General features: G+C 41.3%; 1 protein-coding gene across 12 annotated transcripts in view; it reads right to left on the reverse strand.

The window, feature by feature from the left end:
• Window positions 1–25,510, reverse strand: part of LOC102506755 (HIVEP zinc finger 2) — a 155,569-nt gene that overhangs the window by 91,531 nt on the left and 38,528 nt on the right. For 2 of the 12 annotated variants that reach the window (XR_004322035.1, XR_004322031.1), the window contains exon 2: window positions 24,620–24,694. The exons of 5 other annotated variants lie outside the window; for them this stretch is intronic. Coding sequence is in view for 1 of the 7 variants with exons in the window: in XM_032485050.1 (XP_032340941.1) it covers window positions 14,955–15,004 (50 nt within the window). In the remaining 6 variants the exon portion in view is untranslated. 5 more of the 12 variants (XR_004322029.1, XR_004322027.1, XR_004322030.1 and 2 more) reach the window with 5 other exon arrangements.

Here is a 25,510-nt window from a genome sequence, read left to right on the forward strand (position 1 = left end):
TGGTCTCCAGCTGCAGCATGAGGAGAGCCTGCGTCGGCCGGGGCAAGAACGGAGGTGAAGGGGCCGCAGGGGCAGCTCAAGAGAACACACAGCACCACAGCAAGTGAGAAAGACTTTCAACTGAGTGTCGCTGACACCGAAAGTCATGTAACAGGGCAGGAGAGCAATACGTGTTGAAATACAGTAAGGCTAAGTAAGCGCTTTTGAAGAATCCATGATAGGATATTATAGGATACGTCACATGACACCTCTGTTTTAAAAACATGTTCATGTATGACTGAAGCATTATGCTGTACACCAGAAACTGACCCAACTGTAAACTGACTGTACTTCAATTAATATACATATATATATATAAAGATGGCATAAAGATACCTACAAAATATCACTTGTATGTGGATTCTAAAAAAAACAAAGACACAAATGAACTTCTTTACGAAACAGAAATGGACTCACAGACATAGAAAAACAGACTTATGGTTACCGGGGGGAAAGGAGAGGTGGAGGGATAAATTGGGAGTTTGGGATTTGCAGATAGTAACTACTGTATATAAAATAGATAAACAACAAGGTCCTACTGTAGAGCACAGGGAACTATAGTCAATACCTTGTAATTGCCTATAATGGAAAAGAATATGGAAAGGTATATATATAAATGTATAACTGAATCACTATGCTGTACACCAGAAATGAACACAACATTGTAAACCAACCATACTTCAATTTAAAAAAGATATCTACAAAGTGACAATTTTCCATATTCTTGTTCTTCTATCATATATTATTCTTTTATTTTTGCTAATACTTTAAATGAAATACAAGTTAGTCTTCTTAACCATCTTTTACCTTCTTGTACAGCCCAACAGGTGCACTAACGATCTCTTATAGCACATACATCTATGCATATATACGTCTAATTATTTTTAACCAAGAATGTCCACTTTAGTTACTCAATTTTTATTAGCTGGCCAGCTAATTGTAACTAAAGCCCAATGAAGAATATAAGGTCACAATATAAATCAATATTTCCAATGAGTACTTTAATAAATAAAACTTTTAAAAATGACCTAGAAGGTAAAGAATACAATATTAAGAGTTCAGAATTGAAATTCCATTTCAGAAATATTTCCATTCAACACTATTTAGAATTTACACATCTTGTTGCCTCCCTGAAATGCTTTACTACCCAAGTCCAAACTGTACCTCATTTCCAATATTTTGTATATCACAATACCTTTGGTAAAATTAAAGAAAATAAAGGGGAAAAAATATAGAGTTTAGCAGATGAATCCTTTACTGCTCTTACAACTGTAACATATGGAAGGTGCTAGAAAAATTAAGAAATACATATCTTAGCCTCCTGAGAAGTATGCCATTGTCCCCAGGAGGACTATACCATTACAAGGGGGCGGGAAACAACGAGGATTATAAAATACTGTATTTTACAAAAAAGTATTGCAGTAATTCTTCCTTAGCTTTTCTCATTGGAAAGATGTACCCTTCATCAATGGAAACCCAACTTAGAAGATTCAGGTCATAATTTCCAAACAGATGATGTGTGTGTGTGTGTGTGTGTGTGTGTGTGTGTGTGTGTGTGTGTGTCTGTGTCTTAAAGTGGAGCCCCCAACACAACGCAGCACTCCTGCAAGACATAATTTAACTGATCCTCATGAATGTGTTTCCGACATCGATTTTTACAGGAGTGGAGGCAATTCTTGACATTCTAGACAATTGTCAGGCATATTTTTTATATCATTTAAACTTCTGATGCAGTAAACTGCCTCCCCAAACTGTCAAAATCTAAATCACGTTGGCTTCAGTACAATGAGAAAGTGATGGAAACAGAGTGTACTCCAAAATCACGTTAACACAAACTCATTAATCACTGCATTGGTAACAAATGTTCCTGATTTTGCCAAGTAGTTTAAAGCACAACTCTGCCTCCTTCTGTATACAGCATTTCCCAGAACTATTCATGTCTAAATGGTAACAAATCTATACATTCATTAATATAACAAACAAGAATGCATTTTTAAACAAGGTTTCAGACCATTAGTTCCTCTGGGTGAAAAAGCAAAGTGTGCTCCAGAGGGACACTTTATTGAAGAGAGCAGTCAAAGAAGGAAGAGATGGTCCTGCCAGTGGTCAAAGGCCATCCCATAAACCATTGTAAGTCAGTGACAACCCTCTCCAAGTCCCATGAGACAAGCAGGCACTGAGGATGACATCAGGGAAGTACAGAGTGTTTTCTGTGCCTCCCCAGATGTCCTGGCAGGAGACAGACTTTTCCCAATCTAAGGGAAAATCAGCCAGAAAATGTGTCTCAGTTGACAGCTCGAGATCACAACTTCTCAGCAGTGATAGAACAGTGACTGTGAGGATGCCGAGAGACCTCTGTGCTTCCTGCTGGAACCAAAGGCACACTGACTACCCCATTGTTGTAATGACAGAAACCACAGGGTTATCGTGGAGATGGGGCTCCACACGCAAGATGAGGTCACGGTGTGGAACGAAGCATCTTGAACTCAAAAGTCTGATTTCTATTCCTGGCTCTGCCTTTCATGAACTGTGTCGCATGTCATTTAACCTGTCTGATCCTCTTTTATACCATTTACAGATTTAGGGAAAGAGCAGCATCTGTCCTGTCCACCACAGAGGTTTTGTAAGAATCCAGTAAGGTTATATGTATAAAGCCCTTGGCAAATTATGAACTCTTGTGAAAATGGAGATTTCCCATTTCATGGAGAAGCACATCTTTTAAAATGTGGACAGTGGGTAGCCAGTGAAGGTCCTAGATCTTCACAGTAAACTATTAAAAATGGTATTTTAAGATAATGAGCATTGTAGTGGAATCAACAATTGGTCACAGGTAGAGTAATTTCAGTCAGGAGCACCATCTAAGAGGCTGTAGTAGACTAGGTGTGACATAGCAAAACCCGTCTAGGGTGGTGGTAGCTGAAATATACAGCAGGGGATTTTTTGTTGTTGTTGAGCATCAGGTGTAATAATACATTAGAGAGGAATATCACATGAGCTGCCATCAGAATCAAATCAATCACTCAGCCCTCTCGGCCCTCCATTAGCATCCCAAAGGTGACCTTCTTGGTCCTTCTCCTCCCTCCTCTGTCTCAAACTCCGATCTCCACTTGCCCATGCCAGACTCCTTTCTCCAAATGTTTTTCACTTCCTCACAGAGGCTGAGGAGGCTCTCTGCCCTCCACTGACTTCTGATCCCTTATCTCACCTGTCCCAGGCCATCTGACCTCAGCTGTTCTGGCAACCGTGGGTCCCGTATAGTCAGACATCCCAAAGGCTCCTCCCATCCCTTCACCTTCCCTCTCCCAACCTGGCTCACCCCACAGGCTGCCTTCTCTGTTTCCCTGGCTTACACTGAAATACCAGCAAAGATCACGCAATAGTGCCCCACGGACTTCTTTGAGGACAGGAATGATGTCCAGTTCACTGTTGTATCTGCAGAAGCTAGCACAGGATCTGGCATATATAGCACCATCAATATACATTGGACAAATGTGACAGTATTTGGAAACTCTATAATCCACCTCTCCTATTACTTTTTTCTCTTGCCCTCCACCTACCCCCTCACTGCTCCTCTTTACTAAATTCTGTTTTTCTTCCTGTCCCCAAAATACTACTACTTCCCAGGGTTCTAAAGTCAGCTCCCTTATATTCCCTTTTTGTTCTCTCTCCAACAGAGTTCCATTCCCACCAACAAACACAGGAGAACGTCGAGACATTTCAACACTTACTCTTACTAGAACCCCTATTCAACACTTTTGTCAAGACTCCCGTAACTTGAACCTCGCTCCCGGAGGTGAAGCTTCACCCAAAAAATGACTCCAGGGAGAAGGAACAAAGGTCAAGGAGGAGTCCGATGCTCCCAGTGGACAGCTGAGCCTCCGGGGGACTGACAGGCAAGCCTTAGCCATCAGATCCAGTCACCAACGTGTCCTAGGTTAATGACAAAGAAGCCCCCTTTCTCAGGCTCATTACTGCCTTGAAAAGTCCAGGCTCCCTGAGGCCCAAGTGTTCCACACCTTAAAGGCTCCACACCTGGTGCCCTTCCTTGAAGATAGTCTTCCATACAGAAGAGAAAGCTTTGCTTCAGCACTTCATTACAAATGTGGGAAATACACCCACTTCCCTGAGATCTTGGCCCAAAACTGCCCCTTCAGCCAATGTGGCTTTGACTCTGACATCATCTGAGGGCAAAGTTCAGCCTATAGCTGGGTCCTGTCTTGATTTCTCCCTCCCATCAACATCCAGGCACAACTCAAAGCCACAGTCGTAGCCACAGGTTCCTCACATCTCTATCTGGACAAAGCAGTTCTATAAGATCAAATCGGTCTTCACCCCAGTGCTTCCGCCTTCTGTTACTAGGACCCCTCCCCCATTCTTCAGCCACTGGGCTCAAACCTCAGTCACCCTTGATGCCTCCACCCCTCAGTTTGGATCAAACATGGGACATACATCATTTTCTCCCCAAACTAGACTCAAGTTTCTCGAGGACAGAGGGCTTTCTCTTACGCTTTAGGTAGGGTTAAAAGGCACAGGTCTTTCTCATGGTTGGTGCTATACATTCCTGACCTTTCTTAAACCTACTCCCTCAGGAGGAAGATAAATTCTTTACTGGGCTATGCCATGTGGCCTTAAGAACACCTCTCCACTCACATAAAACTAACCAAAATAAGAAAAGGAAACCATTTTCAGTATGGCTTTACCTAGTTCACACGAGTCCGGCTGCAATTTTATAGAAAATGAGGCACTTGTGGGCAATTATTTATTTAAATATCTGTAAGTCCCCGTGTCAAGAATTTTTAAATGTCCAGTAAAAAAATCTAAAGGTTTGGAAAGGGGTCATTTTCAGATGAAATTCTGCAGCAAGTGAATGTTGAGAAGCTTGAGTGTCACCACAGCCTATTTAAGATGGAGCAAGATTCCCCTGCACAGGTTCTTAGAGGACGTTCCTGTCCGTTCCTTCGTTCCGAGGCAATCAGATGGCGTCATCTAACTTTAGTAAGTGAGAAGAATGCTTCTGATGAAAATTCTTGGACCTGAGTCCCACCATTTGTATCCTAAAATACAGCATCTGGGTTCTTCCTTTTATAGAAAATAGATCTTCTTCCACATTAAGTGAAAAGAGTAGAATAAAAGATTTCCACAAGAAATACATTTCTCTCCATCCATCGTGTCTACAGTGATTGCGTCTGCCCTGAGCTCCTCGACTCCTCTACGAGCCACCATTCACCAGAAACCTCTACCCTGCTGACTCAAGTGATGCCATCTAGTTGTGGAAATCTGAGGACCTCACAGCGGATCCACGCATCAGTCACCGGAGGACGCCGGCAACCTCTGTCACAGGAAGATTAAGACAAGACGTTTAAAGCTGCAAACATTGCCCTAGCTAATTAGCAGAGTTTTGTCACCGTTAGCAGGGCTGCAGGAGGATTGAGCCCAGTGTCACCAACCTCTCTCCTGACACCATACCTATGAGAGCTAAGCCTTCCAGCCCCTAAGCCCCAGCAGGAAATCTCCAATGGGGAGTGCCTGTCCCTTAGCTGCTGTCCACCAGTGTGTAATTCTGAGTGTAAAGCCCATCACTTTATTGGGTCTCAGGTCGCTCCTCTGTAAAATGACAAGTAAAATACAAAGAATTCATAAAACTAAGGAATTCCTTCAATGCTGTGAACATAGTAATTATACATATGAAGTAGAAGAACCATTTACCAAATGAAATAGTTTTACCCCCTCCCAGAATGAGCTTTCTATGTGGGTCATTCAACTGTCCCAACACTGCCATTTAGGTATTATCCTGATTTTATATAATTTTGAGGGTTTCTTTTTTCCTTACATAATACTAGAGTAATGTACCTAGAAGAAGGTAAAATTAAGTATCATGTCACCTCAATGTTTTAGGTGGGTTTTGGGGTTTGCATCATCCCCCTGCAACATAACAGGAAGCTTACTCAGAAGACCACATGTTAACCAGGAAACCCCAGCAGCTGCACTGACCAAGGCCAATAAACCAATCACTCCCACTACATAAATAAAGGCTCTGATCATCCATAAGTAATAAAAGTGTCTCCATGGGAACCAAGTGTACAGTGGGATCCACTCACAATGCAGGATCTGCTTTGACCAAAAGACTTCCCTTCAAGGTGAGATTCTGCTCTAACTTAGGTTCATACATGGTCATACATGAATATCATTGGATATTACACCTGTGGAAATGCAGTCTTGATGCTTACAAAAAGCTCTGCACATGAAGAGAGGAAGAAAGAAAAAAAAAAGGTTTGGAAGAAAAGATTTGCATATGTAGTTATAAAAATACCAAAGCAGATTCCATGCTAAGCTCTGCCAAAAAGAGAATAATTACTGTTGCCCATCAGCGTGCAGCCTGGAAATTATATCCTCTTCTTCAAGCAGAAGCAGTCATCAGATTATCAAAATGAGGTGATCCTGCCTAAACTCAAATAGTTCTCATACGGAAGAAGCACAATGCAATCAACAGACAAGCAGCTATTTCCCTCCCACACAAACTATAATCTTTTGTGAGATATATTTTTAATGAAGAATACATCACCCTCCTACATGTTTGGTTCTGCTCTTACACTCCTCCATAGAAGAGCATACATGCATTTTAAAGAGAGGGAGAAGAATTTTATAGCTTCTAATAACATCCCCTACAATGTGGGGCAAAAAAGAATCTTAGCATCTGAGCTAACACCCAAATCTTTTTCATGTGATGTTACTTTTATGAAAGTAAAGCTAGTCACCGATGGCTCCTGGGGCACGGTACAATGACATAAATAGAAACAGTGGCTCTCATCAATATTTTAATAATTTATTTCTAATTAGATACATTATGAAGGCTCAACTCATTCAATTACTAATGACTCAAAACTCACAGAGTTCTGAATTTTAATCTTTCACAAATTTTAAATTGCTTGTCATGAATCACACTGCTCCTCCAAGAAGCAACTTTCCGAAAGGAAAGTGTTTTCCGTAGATGAAGCTTACGGTGACATCCTTTTGTCTTTCTCCTTCAGTCATGTGAGTTGCAAATACCTGAAACTGAAACAATATGACTTGACAGGTGGATAAATTTTTCTACTAGGATAGCTAATTGGAAATGAGGCTAGCAAAATAATTATGAATTATTTTTAGTGGCATTGGATGAGATATGAAAGGTAAGAATAAAAATTTTTCCATTAGGATTTTTTCACCCCACATAGCACCTGTTTGAGGATACTAGCCTCTGGGATGTATCTCAGAATGCGGTTCCTGAGAGGCAAGCTGTTAAGAAACTAGTTACATGAATGGTAACCTTAGTAATCTGTTACACTGAGGGGATATGCCTTCCGTTCTAGGGGGGGATGAGAATACAACTTGGAAAGCCAAATCAGTAGATGTTATATTTCCATTATGAAATAGTCTTTAAAAAGCAGAAAACCAGTTTTGCCTAATGCTTACATGATATGATTGCATTACACTAAAAGAAGTGCTTTAATTTTGTCCAATTGTCAGTTTAAAAAAGTAATCGCTGAAAGGACAGCCCGCAAACAGGCAAGCCAGAGTCGGTTTGATTCCCACGGGTACTTCACCCCATCTGTACAGAAACTGGTCTTCTTTAACTCAGCATAAGGTCACGAACTGCTTTTGCAAACAAGGTAGTATCAGGGAAAAACAGAGGAAGAGAAAAAAGAGGATGAGGAAGAAGAGGAGGAGATGGGTAAACAGAGACAAGGAAAAAAGTTTAGGGGATGGACACGCTTATCGGAAAGCCAGTGGAGCTGCGAAAATGCTGGTGACTAACTCTCATTCTGCAGTTCAGGAACCTTATTGACCATGATTAAGCAAGAGGTGGTGAAAAGGAAGAAAATGAGAAAACAGCTCTGTGAATTCAGCTAGAACTCACTTCCACACGCATACACCAACGTGTGGCCCCACTTCGCAAAACGTGCCCAGGCGAGGTGCAGGTTAACTTTTCCCAGTCACCTCCCGACCCTTCTAGATGTAAGACAGCACCGGAGGCCTGTGTGCCGCCACGAATGCTGGGACACCTTCCATTCAAAGCCCCTACTTCTATGCAGGATCAGAACAGTCCAGAGGCTCCTGGATCAATTCAACTGAAGGGAAAAAAACAGAGTCTTAACTAATGAAAGGGAACTGCATGTCTTCCCCGACCAACCCCACGGAGCCACTCGGTGCCCCAACAAGGTTCAGACTGTCCGCGTTCTCAGGTTCAGGAAATGCACGTTCCCGGACACAGCCCAGACTCGGAGGGCAAAGGAACCAGCTGAGCCAGAAGTGCCGCGTTCACAAAAGGAATTCCCCCCTCCCTTCCCCTCCTCCTCCCTCCCCTTTCTTCTCTCATCCCTCCTCCCATCCTCCGCTGGTGAATAATATTACTCTGCTACCTGCCTGGATCAACACCGGGAGCCCCTGTCTTCAAGCATTCAGAGAATGTAACAGCCTGGAAATTCCTGTTGTCCGTTCGCTGAGGTCACAGATAAAGCCAAACAACAGCCGTGGTTCCCATCAATCATAAGTCACTCACTGATAGAATGTATGGTAGGAGACCTGATGTAAGCAAGTCACCAGAGAAAATACCCACTGATGACGCATATCCAGGCATAAAAATAGTTACAGGGCCCTCAAAGGGATTATTCAACAGCCTACATTTAGACTTTCTTACAAGAGACCTGAAGTCACTGTGCTGCAGTTAAATGGCTGGAGAGAGTTGAAGTTTAAGCTTCCTCAACAGACGTAACCACAAATAGCTGGTTTAAATAAGCTCCTGCAGTAACAAGCTGTTTGGTACATTTTAACACAACTTTATAAGCATTAAACAGTACCTCCAATTACCTTATAAAATGCCACATAATCTTTTCTCTCATTCACCTTCTCCTTCATAGAACAACTCCTCTATTTTTGAAAGCATGCTTCCCAGACATTCATACTTAATCGGTCCAGAGAAAAACAATATCAGTTGCTTTCCAAATAAATGTTAGGAAAGTAACACAGATTGCAGTTCTGCATCTATATTCTTTTAAAACATGCTTTTTAAGTAGAGTTAAGCTTAATGATAAGTTTCACCCAAGAAACTGACGTTTTGTACACCATCTTTGCAATTAACATTTTTTCCTGAATTGGTTTGATCATTCATAGAAATAAATATCACATGTATTAGATACACCTACTATGGTATCTAACACGTAGTAGGCATATTTCTGTTTGCCAAAAAAAGTGAATGAATGAATCAATCAATCAATCAAATGCAATGTGCAAATACTTTAATTAAGTGACAAGTAAGATGTTAACTCCGACTGAAATCTTGGGGTTTTTTTTTTTCATTTTATGAGAAGGAAAATAACTTTTTACATGTGTAACAATTTTAATAGTTTTCAAGTCATCTGCTATCTTTTTCCTCCCACTCAAACATATGCACAGCTACCCTGCAAAGGAAGGTCTTTCAAATAGCTTTCATATTAGAAAATGCTGCATTTTTGCACATTTGAATATTTGAATATCTAAAAGTGTCCCCTTTCCAGTTTCCTTTAAACAAAAGTGCTGACACAATGAACCATAAAGGCAACGAGCTATGACGGAACCCAAAATTTGGCCTCAGGACCTGAACTCCTCCGACTTGCACGCCCTGTTTGTTAGTCTTCTTTACCAGTCTTCTCCTACAAGCGGACAGAGTTTCATTGATACTCATTTAATTATTCGCCACAGAAAACTTCTCTGCGATCAAATTTATCTCAGTGCTTAATGATATTAAGTATCCTGCCCACACAATTGGCAAAGACCTATGAGCAGCGTTGCTATAACTCTGGACAAGTTTAAGGGCTTTATTCTAGAGGGCAGCTCTCCAGGAACAGTAACAAGATGACATTTTGCTTCCTATGTCGGTAGGCTCTACATCACTTTCCTCAAGTAGGAGAACACTACTATAAATACAGGTGGAAATTATTTTTAGTACCAAGATTTCGCAAAGCCTTCACGTTTCTCTCCTGTGCATATGTGTCAACAGTATGTGGCCTAGTTTAAAGACCTGAGTGGAAACGTTCACTGGTGCCCTCTAGTTGATCACGGCTAAGCAACTCTGAAGAAACGCACGTGTACCTGCAGCACTCTCCTCTAAGCACTGCCAAGTTCCTAATCATTAACAGTTCAGCAGTTAATCCCTGGCATGAGATGAGCGCTAAGGGGGAGAGGGTATAGTTCAGTGGTAGAGCGCCTGCCTAGCATGCATGAGGTTCCCAGTTCAACCCCCAGTATCTCCATCAAATAAAAAATAAACCTAACCCCCTCCCCAAAAACAAACCAAAAAAATGCATGATAATAAAACATTAAACCTAGAGTCTCCTTTATTTCATAAAGTTTTATTATTCATTTTGAAAATGAATAAAGGAAAAAATTTAAGAAACTGGGAAAAAATCAAAAACACAAGATAACGAGACATATTTGTATTTGCCAAAGAAGAACGTACTTAAAGCTAATTGACTCAGAAACCAAAAATGTTTCATGAATTTTACAGAAGCTCATATTTTTAAATAGCTCAAAACAAGACAAGGCATCCAGAGAGAATCAGGTTTCACCCTGCATCATACATCTGACAGCCTTCTGTCATGGTGGTCTATGCTGGTCAAGTCTGAACTGAGGATCCTCAGATCATTTTAAAACAATGCTGCTCTCCAAAGGAGGCACTGTTTCAAATGGCACAGACATAACTATCAATCCAGAGACCACAGATTGACTTCAAGAAAAAACTATTTCCATCAGCACTCCTGGTTTTAGTAATTCCATGCCTGTTAAATTTACTATCAGCCGAACAACTGATTTTTTTTTAAAGAAAATGGAATTTCCTTACCCTAGATTGGAACCAATGCTATCATTATAATTTTTTAAACCTGTGAAACTATTTTCTGCTGCAATGCAATTACACCAACCACTGCTTAAAATTAAGAACTGCCAAAAAACAAGTTAGGAAGTACTTGCTAACTCTTACCTTTTAAAAATGTCAAATAACATAACTACCTGGTCACTAAATTAAGGACAGATTATTTAATTATCTAGAATGAAGAGGCGGCACATACCAAAGAAAATGTAGCCCCCAAAATCTGCCTTTTCAACATTAGGCTTCCTAGAAGCCATATTTAAACCCATCCTCTATGTTACTCTTGGAATCCCATGGTAATAAATATTTTTACATGTTGTGACTATACAGAAATACACGTCCCCAAACAATCCAATCCAAAAATGGGCAGAAGACCTAAAGAAGCATTTCACCAGTGAAGATATATGAATGGCCAAAAGACATATGAAAAAACGCTCAGTATCATTAATTATAAGAGTAATGCAAATCAAAACTAGAATGAGGTATCACCTCACACCAGTCAGAATGGCCATCATTCAAAAGTCTATGAACAATAAATGCTGAGAGGATGTGGAGAACAGGGAACCCTCTACACTGCTGGTGGGAATGTAGTTTGGTGTAGCCATTATGGATAACAGTATGGAGATTTCTCAAAAAACTAAAAATAGACTTACCATATGATCCAGCAATCCCACTCCTGGGTATAGATCCAGAGGGAATGCTAATGCAAAAAGACACCGGCCCCCCAATGTTCACAGCAGCACTATATATACAATAGCCAAGACATGGAAGCAACCTACATGTCCAAGGACAAATGACTGGATAAAGAAGCTGTGGTATACTTATACAATGGAATACTACTCTGCCATAAAAAAAGAATAAAATAATGCCATTTGCAGCAACATGGATGGACCTAGAGATTGTCATTCTAAGTGAAGTAAGCCAGAAAGAGAAAGAAAAATATATCACTCATATGTGGAATCTAAAACAAAAAAGACACTATGAACTCATCTACAAAACAGAAACAGACTCGCAGACATAGTAAACAATCTTATGGTTACAGGAGTAAGGGGGTGGGAGGGGATAAATTTGGGAGTTTGAGATTTACAAATGTTAGCCACTGTATATAAAAATAGATTTTAAAAGTTTCTTTTGTATAGCACAGGGAACTATATTCAATATCTTGTAATAACCTTTAATGGCTAAAATATGAAAACGAATATATGTATGTATATGCGTGACTAGGACATTGTGCTGTACAGGAGAGATTGACACATTGTAATTGACTATACTTCAATTAAAAAAAATCCATGTACAAAAGAAATAAAAAAAAAAAGAAAGAAAAAGAAAATCACGTCCCTAGTTTACTATCTCACGCCTAGCCTAGGACAGATGTATCATATTTAGACTATAAGATTGGTTAGTTCTCCCTTTTAGCCTTAGTATTATAGCAGGATTTTATTTTTAATTTTTTTAATTACATTCTTAAAAAGTCTCATTGTTTAATAGCAGCCTCTTCCACTTGCCAAACAAAACTGCTTTCTGGGTATTTTACAGGCTTGTGGTCAATTAAGTCATTATCTTCACCCTTTCCTACCCTGCAACTCACCTACATGAGGGTACGTGCTCACATACAGGCACACATACGCACACACGCACGCACTCACGTACAACCTTTTCCTCCTACCTACTCTCCTTTGATGAAGCCAAACATTCACCAAGCACCCAAAGGTAAATATGTAAGTCATCTTTAACTGCTCCTTACCCTCAGCTCTCATTGACTGTCTCCTTTGTCAATCTTCTCTCTCACTCCACCACTATGACCTAAGTTTTAGCCTTCACCATTCCTTCACTTTGTTAAATACAATAATTATCATAGGTTCTCCCTTTCCTCTCAAACAAGGCTCTACATGACTACAAATTAGTTTCATGAAATGTAAATTTGACTATGGCATTCATTGGATTAAACCCTTCAACAGCTCCTGGTTGCATCGCAGTATTGTGCCAGAGATCATCCTACGCTGTGATAATTATTCATTCGATGTCTGAGCTCTATTTGGTTTGGAGCTCCCTACGGCCAGGGACTGAGCTGTGCTGAGTGCTGCATCTCCTGCTCACAGCAGAATGACTGCCTGGCACACTTGCTGGACCAAAGCGGACTGAACGATAAAATAATGCATTGAAAATTTATACTCCAGATGTAGTCCAACTAGACTACATAGAAAGACACCATGGTAGAGTGAAAGAGTATTCTCTTTGAAATCAAAGAAACATGGCATCCATTCACACAGCCCTATCATGTCTTCAGCAATTACATAACCTCCCTGAACCTTTGGTTCTCAGAACGAAAAATGGTGTTAGGATAAAATGGAATAACATACATTATGTGCCTACCACTTATTGAGAAGTTGTTCAGTAAATGGTAGCTATTATTATATCTTAGGTGGAAGTGTATAATAGAACAACTTCATTTCCAATATGTAATTTTACACACACATATCAGACATAAAAATTATCTATTTCTGGGACAAGACACATACCTATATATCTGTGCTACCCAATATAGTAGCCACCAGCCAAATGTGGCTACCGACACAGAATGTGTAACCCAGGAATTGGTTTCCAAATTTTAATTAATTTAAACGTAAACAGCCATATGAGACTGGGGGGCTACCTTATTGGACGGCAAAGATTTATTTTGACTCTGACATCAGTGGTTCTCCCTTTAAGGGCCTGTCTTCTCCCCTGTCCCCAGATCAGTCCTTTTGTAAGGTTCAAGTGTCAGTGTCACACTTCTCCTTCTGTTAAAGAAGTCAGACGTAAAACAACCCATTCTATACTAAGAAATTTAGTCCTGAAGTATGGGATCATATGACAGAGTTCCACGTAGAGTATTCATGCTGAATGAGTAACTGTATCAATGAAAAAAATGAATGAAGAAGACAGTCCACAGAACAGAACCCCCAACACAACACAAGGACACAGACTACAGTGGCAAGTGCACAGGATTCGGGACCTGAAGACCTTGCTTCAAATGCCAGCTCCGCCACTCACATTCCAAGAGGTCTAAGGAAAATCTTTGGGCCTTTCATCTGTCAACTAATGATAATTAATTATAACTCACAAATATTCTGAAATAATCAAATGAGAAAAATCATTTGTAATGATTTCTGTGATATTCTGTAACAATCAAATGAGAAAAATCAGACACATAAATATTAGTGCAAATGGTGTAAATGAGCAAATAACATTTAAATCTCACCTTCTATATTATTACAGTAAATAGTGTCCTACAAATATGAGATATACAATGCATATGTCTTGACAATCTGGGTAAATGCCTATAGGAAAAGATTAATAATTAGAAGCATGGATTACACTTCCGCCTGTAAACTATAACAAAAGGACATATTAATTCACTGCAATTATTATCTATAGTGTACTGTCTTTATCTGACACCTAAGGCAGATAATGTTGAAATCTGCTTTTGAACATATGACCTGTCTCCTTAATCATATCTCATGTGTTGTACAGACAGGATTTGTGGCCCTCAGCAATATTTGATAACAATAATAATTCACTTCCGTGCTTTAAGGTTCATGAAGTACTCTGACATATATTCTTAAAGTTATCTTCTGGACAACTCAAGATAGGCCAAAAATTCTATTATTCCCATTTTTCATAAAGGTAAAGTAATAATAGTGCTAGTAGATAAAACTGTCAGATTAGGAAATCTAAGTCCACAGAGTTTTTACCATTATATGTCCAGGAATTTCATGGTGCTTTACATTTCCGAGGAAGGATCCAGATTTTTGTTAATATGCTCCCACAAGAAGAATTTTAACAAAATATTAGGTATCACACCATACATATATCTCATCATACACATGTGTACAGATATAATTCACTTAGTTAATATTAATATACAATTTAATAGTTTTTAAAAGTGTTCCACCCACACTCATTTAGCAGATCCTTATAACACCCTACAAAGAAGGTACCCCAGGTAGGGGCACCCTCATTTCTAGATAAGGAAATAGGGACTCGGACTGACCTGACTCCTGACCGCGTCTCTGCAGAGTGATGAAGAGCAATGATGTGCATACTTGGGCTGTGGGTCCAGATCTACTACCAACTAGCTGAGAAACTTCAGGTAAGTCATCCAACTGAGCCTCACCTTCCTCTAGGAAAATTAAAGAATGTGAGTCACTCACAGGTACCATTTGGCTGATTAAATTCTAATATTCTGCGACTCAGCTAATCAGCAGCATGGCTGAGACAAGGCCCCAGATGGTCTAAGCCCTTGCAGGTCCTCTGCCCCCTCCCACACTGTACTGCCTCTTAGGATATCTCACTGATTTTTCACAATGGAAGAGTTCATTCCACTTGTTTGTTTGTTTATCTTTATAGAGCATTAGGCCCTATTTATGCTCTGTTCCCTGGGCTTATGTTCAGCCAGTAAAAACATTCCTCTACCAGAAAGGCTGGTGAGACAGACATGTGCAGGCACAGGGGGTCTGGGGAAAGGGCGTGTCCTCCTGTGACCTCCCCGCACTGCACGGCCAGGCTTCCACTCTGGGAATGGGAGGTGCATGTTTGTTTGATGGCTTTTGATATCATTTTCATTTTTGTTTTTCAAAGAAACAGTGCAAAACCCAAGGCTGGTAGGAAAGACAGGCAGGCTCCTACATCCAGGTCCAGGGACAGGGTCACAATTAATGTACTGCCAACTAAGTGGCGCAACCAAACACCCTCCTACCAGAAGGGGGCAAGTCCAGGAGCAGTCATCGGTGAAAGCACCTGGCTGGAGGTGGGGACTCTGGTGCACAGATCCACACAGACCCCCTCTGCTGGCATAAATAGAGCAATTCCTACATCCCTGCAGAGGCAGGTGCCAGAGAAATAAGCAACCTGACCCCCTGAAGAGTCTTTGGAGCCTGGCAGTAACCTGAGCTGCCCTAGGTTATTTTTGCTGAGGGCTAGTGGTTCTTAAAGGGACTGTGCTTTGAGGACACACATCCAGACACAGAATGCAGATCAATGAACAGATCGATGTGATGGGCTTCTCTTCATGGGACGCAGTTTATTGAAAGTATGTAATAGATCAATGAGAAGATATGTAAGTAAACATTTTACTGCCCCTTCAAGGCGATCAATTGTACTACCCTGTGATATAACACCACCGGTTTAAAAAATGAAAATGCTGAATAAGACAGAAACTCATTGGTTTAAAATGGAAAAAAGAAAGCAGGCACTCCCCCAAGGCTCTGTCCTCAGTGCCAGGCTGCTCTTAAGAAGGAAGTTGGGGGCAGAGATTAGAGACGGAGCTGGCTGCCAGGCCTGTGCTCTAGAGTTAGCATCCCCCCATTTAAATGCTCCCTACAATCTTGACAAGCATAAAGTTGTTCAAAGAAGAAAAGCGGAGCTCCAAGCAGACACTCAGAAGTTACGTGACGGGAGAGTGCTGGCCCCTTCCAATACCGTCTACCCTAATTGTGAAGATTCGGAAAGCAAACACCCACCCCATTCAAAAAAAAAAGTTCTCGGGAAACAAGCAGTCCTTTCATTCTCTGTCCCACATCCCTAAACTGGCCAGGGAGGAGCAGGAGTGATCCAGTAACTAGGAAAGTGGGACCCGGAGTCCCATTGGGTGACCTTGGGCAGGTGAGATACACTCCTGGAGCCTCAGTGGCAATAACTGTAATACTTACACCATCAGGCTGTTTTGGAGATTAAATAAGATACTCATACGCGTAGTGTACTTGGACTTGCGCCTGGCACACAGGAACCCTTCAGCTGAACAGGTGCTATTATTAGTGGTATTAGTATTCTGATTCAGCAAGTGTGTAATTCAAGTTGCCTTGAAATTTGGCAATCTGTAAACATGAGAAAATAATGTATCAGCTAGCTACGGGGCAGGTCCTTCGCAGACATGATCCCCAGTGCCCACAACTTTGCCAGGCAAGTGATTCTACTCCCTCTGCAGATGAGGGACACGAGGCTCACAGAGGTTTAGCAGCTTACCTGAGTGACAGCCACTAAGTGACAGAGCTGGGATTTTAACTCATCTGACTTCAGAGCCTGTACTCCTTCCACTCAACTGAGAAACAGTCAGGGAACAGTGTAGAGAGCAGAGCGGAGAATCCTCCGGCTCAGCTCCTGTTCCACGACTTGTTAACTGTTCTCTTAGGTTAGTCATGTAACCTCTCTGTCCTGTTTCCCCTTCCAGCTATGATTTGGGGAGAGGGGGCGCCTGATTTCTGCAGCAAGTTACCCATCTATTATTGAGCTACAGGCAATTCTACTGGGAATAATAAAGTTCCCTGTAATCCTATTAAAACTACATTATTTTAAGTGTGTGCTTCTAAGCCATTGATCTTCAGAAATCCGCAGGCTGTATATAATATAAATCATGAAAAAAAAACATAAAAATGCCGAACATCTTGTAGTTCATAAAACATCTTCACAAACATTATCTCATTTAATCAAGCTACTCAGCAAGGTGGCTATGTGCCTATTTCTCAGGTGAAGAAACTGAGACACATTAAATCAATTGCCTATAGTCACATAATCAAGAAATAGTGGACTCAGCACTTGAATATCCAGTTTTTTTCTGGTATCACATCTATGTTCCAACCATTTTACTATTTCTAGCTCTGGAGAAATATCAACATCTCTCCTTGTGTGATCTGCTATGCTTAGGAATACATCAAGGTCTGATTCATTGCTAGCATCTCCTTCTGTCTCATGCACTGTGTTTTACTTGTGCTATAAAACACAGTTTCAATTAACAGGTATGCTATTCCCCAACATAGCGTGCTATCTCCCCCAGAAATCCAAGTCAGTAGGATAACTTCCCACAGCTGGAGTGTCTCAGGATGGGGCCATGTTTTTCCTTGTCACTGCAGAGCTTGCAGTATCTTATTTAACTGAGTAAGTCTCAAGATAGTTATGACTTTATAAAATCATATCTGTATGCCCCTATTTTGAATAATTTCTTTAAAGCCTGGGTACTTCTAACAGAGAATGACAAGAGAAGTTACACTTCAGGATAGCATTTGTTGAATGTCTACCATGTGCCTTGCACTGTTCCAAATGCTTTACATTTACTTATTTATTTATTCCCGGCAATAATTCTGCAGGTGGGCACTGTTATTATCCTATGTTACAGATGAAGAAACGAAGCCACGTTAACTTGCCCAAGGATACAGAGCCAGTTAGTGGCAGAGCAATGATTTGAACCCAGGGGCTCTGGCATACAGAGTTGAGATCTCATTTAATCTTTACAACAATCCTAAACAGCAGTGCTAATCATCTTAGAGATTGACGTATGCCTTAATAACTCACTGGCACAACCTGACATTCAGGTGAAAAACAAAATTATCCAATCTAATTGTTTATAATAACAATCCCTGTTCTATGAGCAAAGCTTATCCCAAGTAATATGCCCATCACATCAATTTAAAAGGTTGTTGGAAAAATAAAACTACATTTTAATTTTAATACTTGAAGTTTCAATTTATAACCAGTTTAACTCTTTGTGGACAAAGGTACTTTTACCATACAATCTTGCATACTTCACACTGTCTTTCACTTGAAATCTTAAAATCATCATGATTCTACCTAGTATCCTTTGAAATTTGCCTTTTAAAACACAGAAATGTGTTGAGGGGTTTCTTCAGGACTTAAATTCTTTTCTCTTTTCTTACTCTCATCAATCTTCTTGCCTCCTCAATTTTTTCTTTTCTATTTTCCCTTTCTTGTTGTTTATTTTGTTTCTTTGTCACGGTGACTTAGGGTGGTGCCCAGTCCTGTCGCGATCTTCCAAAATTAGAAGTCCTTCTGCAGGCTTCTCGAAGTTGAGTCTACAGATTCCCCACATCATTACCTTCAAGGATGGGCCCCCAAATCTACATTTTCAGCAAGCTGCCCTGGTGCATTGCACCCAGACTGGGATACACCATAGGATTTTCAATCTGCCAATTCCTTTGTTCAGTTCTACTATTGAAGCCTATTTTCATTAAGCAATGTGTATTTGCTGATTTTAGGAAAAATGTAAACTTCACTCTCTAGGCTTCGGTTGAGAGCCTCACACAATATGCACGTTATGTACTAAATTTAAAGCAAAGATTTTAGCACACTTTATTATTTATGTCTATGTGGAGCAATGAGGAAATACGACAAATTAGTGTTGGATCAGATGAGGACTCCAGATGGGCCAAATGAAGGCGCCCAATGTCCTTGCTCACAGGGACGCACCCACCTCTGTCTGAGCAGAGTTTGCTGTGCACCACATCTTCCCTTTCAGCATTTTACTTAAGTGTAAAGCCTGACCATTTGTGTCCCTGTATCTACCCTCATGATCTAAAATCAACTTTACTGAACTAAGAACCAATGGCTGATATAAGGGGAAAATACTCAAACAGAACTTCTTCAGAAGTCTTCATTTAATGAAAAATACTTATTGCCTAATAATGCAGAAGATAAGCTAAAACTCGAAACATGACCTTGTTTGAGAGGTTCTTTGCCTAAGTGTGATCATTTTCCACAGCACCTCACAGGGAAGTCAGATCCACTGGGGTCAATACGACAGGCTTCTCTAGTCAATCTCGTCACATCACCTACCTTGTCACATTCCAGCGCTATTGTTTTCCAGCCTCACAGAGACATCCAGTTCCTCAAGCCCTCCCTTCCAATAGTTCAGAACCTCTTCCTCTTGTCCTATCTCTCTTCCTCCAGCTCCTTCCTCTCCTCCTCCCCCACCTTTCACTATCCTGTCCGGATCCCACTGGGAACCACCTCCCCCTTGTCCTTGCCAGCATTTTTCGTCACCCTATTCCTTCAGTGTATTCATCTCAAAAACCTATTCTGGACCACTCCCCCTGCGAGTCCTATATCACCGTCTCAGATCAGGAACATCAACTACTCCAGAGGCAGAGCTACTTCTGCTGAGCCCTCTGCAGACCAGGTGAGTGTTACCACCTCATGATCGCGCTTCTACAGGCAACTCCAAGCGTTCCCTACTTTCTTCAATATTATTCAGTATCTACAGACAAATGACTTTGCCTTCTTCTTAACAAAAGCTATAAATGAAATGAAATGAAATGAAATAAAGATTTTCAAGGAAACATTTCCTCCATGTAGAGTTTCTATCCATAAACTAATTATTAACACACCTCCCTACCCTCCCCCCCTTCTGCCCCAATTAGCCCTTTCTAGAGTTGGGAGCACACCAACTGCTCCAGGATTCTGCTCAATCAGTGATCATCTGTTCCTTTTCTCAGCCCCCTTTGTCTCTCCAGTGGCTCCCTCTTGGCCACACACATCAATAGGTTCACATCTATATAAAAATACTCTATGGGTCCCAGTGCTATCTGTCTATCACCTCACTCCTCCCAGGCACAGCCAAGCTTTTGGAAAGAGTAGTCAAGACAATGAGGGCAAAAGTATGACTATAATATTGTCCTCTCCTCTGACTTCAGTGCTAGAATAATCCTTGGTAGGCCCTTAACAAATAATTCTCATTGCTTAATACTAATTCTTCAAAAAGGCAGAAAGCCCAATAAAAAAGGGAACAAAATATTTCAACAGGCGCTGTGTAAAAGAGAGCAAAAAATAGCCAGAAGAGATGAAAAGGGGCTCGACTTCACTCATCATCAGAGAACTGAAAATGAAAACTACAAGACTACACCACTAAATAACCACCAGCTTGGTCAAAATAAGCAAGATGAAAATACCACAGCAGAGTAGGGGCAGTGAGGACCCTTGGGCACTGTTGAAAGGAGTGTAAATCGGCACATACACTTTGAAAAAGTGTGCGGCTGTTAACCAGCAACACTGACAGGTGTAAGCCCTCAGATCCAGCAACTCCACCCCTGGGTATACACCCAACAGATACGTACTATAACATTCACAGGAGCATCATTTGTAATAGCCAAAAACAAAACCCAATTCATCATCGGTAGAATGAATAAATTGTTGTAAATTCATACAAAGAGATTCTATACAACAAGACTGAATGATTATTATGTGCAAAAACATGAATGAATCTTGCTAACGTATTGGTAAGTGAAAGAAGCCAGAAACAAAAGAGAACACAGCGTAGGGTGTGATTCCATACATGAAAGTATAAAAATTGGCAAAACCTCCATGGCATTTAAAGTCATAGAGTAGCTGGGAAAGGGCAAGAGAATTGCTCTTGGAATGCTGATAACGTCCTGTGTTTTTCATCTGCTGTTTAGTTTGGGAAAATTCATCAAACTGTTGGTGTCCTTTTATGAATATATGGTATATTACACAATTTTAAAAAATCTGGGTACATTGATTTGCCCCAGGTCCTCTTCTTACTCAAAACCCTCTTGATTTCCTTCTGTGTGTCACCCTTATAGACTCTAAGATCCCTGAAGCCAGAGACCAAGTGTTTTTCACCTTGGCTTCCTTCCTTCTTGCGCAGAACGTGGTACACACCAGCTCTCAACAGATGATTCTAGACCCACAAACAGACATGCTTCCTCAGCCCCGCTGATAAGTCCTGTTCGTTCATATGCTCTTGACTCCGAAGCCTGCATTTTTAGCCTCCCCACCGGGGGACAGGTTTTGAGATCTGCCTACAGAATGCAGCAGTGATGATAATCTGCTATTATTTGAGAACTGGCTTTGAGTCATAAGCTTTACGCAGACGATCCTTTGTCCCTCACCAGTGGGCTTCCAGCCAGTGACTACTACCTCCACTTAAGAGACCAAGAAACTAACTGACTCCAGATTGAGGTTAAGTAACTTACCTCAAACCACACAGGGGACAAGTAGAATTGAAACTCAGGTTCCTTCTGATCCCCAAACCAGTGACCCTTCCACAGACCACACATGATCATCCAAAACGTAGGTCATTGCTTTTCTCAAAGGCCTGCTCATCTTCCTGTCTCTCTCATCCTGGGCACCGTCACCACTATGCACCTTGTCGTCCCGCTAGACTCCTGAGAACCGCCTTCTCTTTCCCTCATCCGTCACACTGACTCAGTCACTAGGGCTGTTTCCTAAGCTTGAAAATCCATCCTGTGCTCACTATTCTGAATATCCTAGCATGAATTCAGGCCTCTGGTTTTTTCTTTTGAAGATGACTATAACTGTCTACAAACCAAGTCTCCCAGTCCAGGCTTGGGTCCCTCTTAATCACTCTCATGATGCTGCCTGAGAACTCCTGGTAAAATGCAAATCTCAACATGTTTCTCTTCCTTGCCTACAGGAGAAATCCCCAACATACCAGCATGCCAAACCCTCCTTGACCTGGTCCCTGCCAAGCATTCCAGATCATTCCCTAGTGAGGTCCACTCCTTCCCTCTCTATATCCTGTAATCCAGCCACATGAAGATCTACTTGTGGGTTTTAAGTCTTTGGGCCTTTCCATGCCAGGGCTCTGTGTTCCCGGAACGCCTTTCCTCGTGCTGTCTACTAGGCAAACTGCAACTTAGCTTGCAAGTCGCAGCTCAAGCATTTACTCCTCTGTCAAACCCCTCCAGCAGAGCTGGCCAGTTCCCTTTCATGGCACAGCGAGGCTCCATGCATCTTCTCCTACAGCCCGTTCCACAAAGGACTGCAATATTTTGCAGTCCGCACTTTACTTCTAGATCACTAGCTCCTCACTGGCAGACACGTGCCTGCTCTTGTCTGCACGATCAGGATACCACATAAAAATAAGTCAAAAATAGTCGAATAAGTTAATTAACAAATGAAACTGATGGTATGTGGCTATATGTCATCTTAGTTGCAGATTATTTATGTTTAAGAGTAAAGCCAAAAAGAATGTTCCAAGCAGAAACAATGGGGTAAATGGATCATTTCTTCGTGTGAAGAAATGATGAGTGCAGCCCTAAGCGTAAGTTGAAAACATTAAGCTGTCGTATCTTTGGGCACATAAGAGCCTCTGGCTTCTCAGCAATAATTTCCTCCCACCACGAGGGCCAATCACGATGCTGGGCAGGAATTATGTTCAGGACTAAAAGGTAAAGTGTAAAGATCTGTATTGAAGGGGGCATTTCTTGGATCCCTAACCTCTGAACCTAGTGTAATAACCAAGTTCAGCCTCAAATCTTAGGTGGTACAAAAACAGTCTAAGACGTACTAGAGGTTATTCTCAGAGCTGACCAAGATGCAGCAGAACATCTGATTTACCCCGTGGATCAGCTAAACTGAAGCGCAGCAAAAATAAACATTTTCCAGATTGTTCTATCATTTCCAAAAGGCAGGACAGGGACATGGACAAACACTAAATAGCCGGGTTGTGAAGTTATCTCTTCAAAGTGAAGAGACTAACCAAAGGGCTGGGGGTGCTGATGGAGATGAGCGTGGCTGTGAAGCACAAGTGAGAGAAGGGACTCGGAGTTCCAGAGCTGAGACTGAGGCCAAGTAACTGTGGGCAGGAATACTTAATTCACCAATCGCTCCACACCACCCCCGGGTCCTGGAGCAGAAGGCAGAACCCCAGCTGACCGCCAGAAAGCACTCCTCCCCACAAAGGAGGAAGCTGATTACAGCTTTCACAAGCCCCCACGCTACGTGAAGACTGCAATTCAAAGGCTCTCCTAGAAAAAGACAGTGGACAGAGGCAGCCAAATACTCCGAGAGACACACAGAAAAGCAGTAACTGTGTTGACATTCCTAAAAGAGTATGGGGGAGGAGCATCTTCCTCGCAGCAGCATTCTTTGATTGCCTTTTCTTGCTTCCTTTCTGAAGAGAGAAGGGAGGTGGGTGATGGCAGCGCGATCACGTACAAGACCCAGAGGGCAGCTGACATGAACTTCTATCTGGCCTCCTTGCACAAAGGCCTTATTATAATACACACATAAAAGTGCGTGGGCAAGCCTTGGAGGGTTGGTTCTCCACACCCGCCCCAACCCCAAACTCACTCCCTACCCCGTGCTTTGAGCGCATTTGTGTACACACCCTCTGTCAGAATAGGTTCTTCACGTTGCCATGGAGCTGAAATCTCTGTAGTTTAGATGGGGGATCACGCTGCTTTTATACTTCCAACAGCAGAGGTAAGAATCGCACGTTAACTCCAGGTGCATTCCAGATTTTCTGTTGCTTGTCTTCACATTCGCATGAACTCTATTTTTTTTTTTAACTTGCCCTTTGTAAGCCTGCCACCATGGAAGCTGCTGGCAAACTGAGTCTTGTTTTTGTAATATCACTATGCAGAAACTGGGGCACACACGTGATCTGCGAGCTTCCTCTCCCTGAGCCCCTCCCTTCTAACAGAGTTTATGACCTTATCTCTCACCTGAGGGGAGTCGATGAGAAACACACAATAGAAATCAATTCATATTTAGTAAATACCCTGTGAAACACAGAAAGCATCCTGTAACCAGTATCTCTTTTCTCAGAATAAATCTGAACGTTATTTACACTCCGATAGGTACTCTTCAAATAGGCCTCAGCAATCAAAATCATATCTATAATACTTTTGCAAATATAGATAGACTTCTGCAAGTTCCACTTGGGTTTCATGTCAAAGCTCAGCTGTTACTTTATTGTTTAAAAATCAAATACAAGAATCTTGAAAAAAAAAAGACTTAACAATGGAACACAACATGATTTGCTAATGCAACTTCAATATTTATGCCAACCCTCCTTTGGGACTTTGCATTTTGTAAGAAAATGATGATTTGCCTTCTACAAAATCAAGTGCAAAGGAGTTAAAGAAAATGATTTTGATTTCCTACCTGGAAATCTGCTTTCGGTCCTAGTCACACATGCTCACAATCTTGAGTCTCAGTTTCTCAGGTAAGTTCGCCAATCTGCTGACAAGAAGTTTTGTATTACGACTTCTCCTCCCGCAGAGCATTACATTAAGACTTGACTACGAAAATGACCAGAAGTGCTAACCAGAGCAGCCAAACGGAATTGATTGGTTTGAAGAAAGAATGTAAACATGTGGAGGTGGGAGAGGCCAAAAAGCTGGGTGATGCACGCAGCACCAAGCTACGCATAACACCGGATGGCTGAGCAAAATAAAATTTTAAAAATTTAAAACAAGCTTTTGAGCAACAAAATAAAGAGTGACTGGCACTCAATGATGACCCAAAAGATAAAATAAATATCCCTGCATCCATACCAAAATAAATAAATAAAAGAGACTCTCTCCCTCCAAGGGGTAAAGCTTAATTATTCTCCCCTTAAGTGTGGGCTGACGTCCAGAGAAGAGAATGTGGAAAGAGAAAAATAGTAACTTTACTGTAGAAAAACCTAGCAGACTCTACCATAACCAAGTGATCAAGGTTAACACCACCAATGATCAGTTACGTTGATAGGACACACCCCGTAATTCAACTCAACAAGAAGGGAACCTTCTGTGGACTTACTTCCCCTAAACCGGTAACTCCAGTCTACAAAATGCCTGGCCAACACTCTTCAAAAATATCCATCCCTTCTGAAACAAGTGGAGTATGCCACGGTATGCTATGTTATGGTATGTTATGTTATATATCACATTATATTTTGTATTAGATTGTATTAAATATTTTACAAGTCAAGAGCCAATTAATACTAAACAAACTTTTCAGGAAAACCAGACAGTTCTTTAAAACTGTTAACCAAGCACTCAAACAGACTAG

Source organism: Camelus ferus, chromosome 8, assembly GCF_009834535.1.
Source record: "Camelus ferus isolate YT-003-E chromosome 8, BCGSAC_Cfer_1.0, whole genome shotgun sequence".
Lineage (NCBI taxonomy): Eukaryota > Metazoa > Chordata > Mammalia > Artiodactyla > Camelidae > Camelus > Camelus ferus.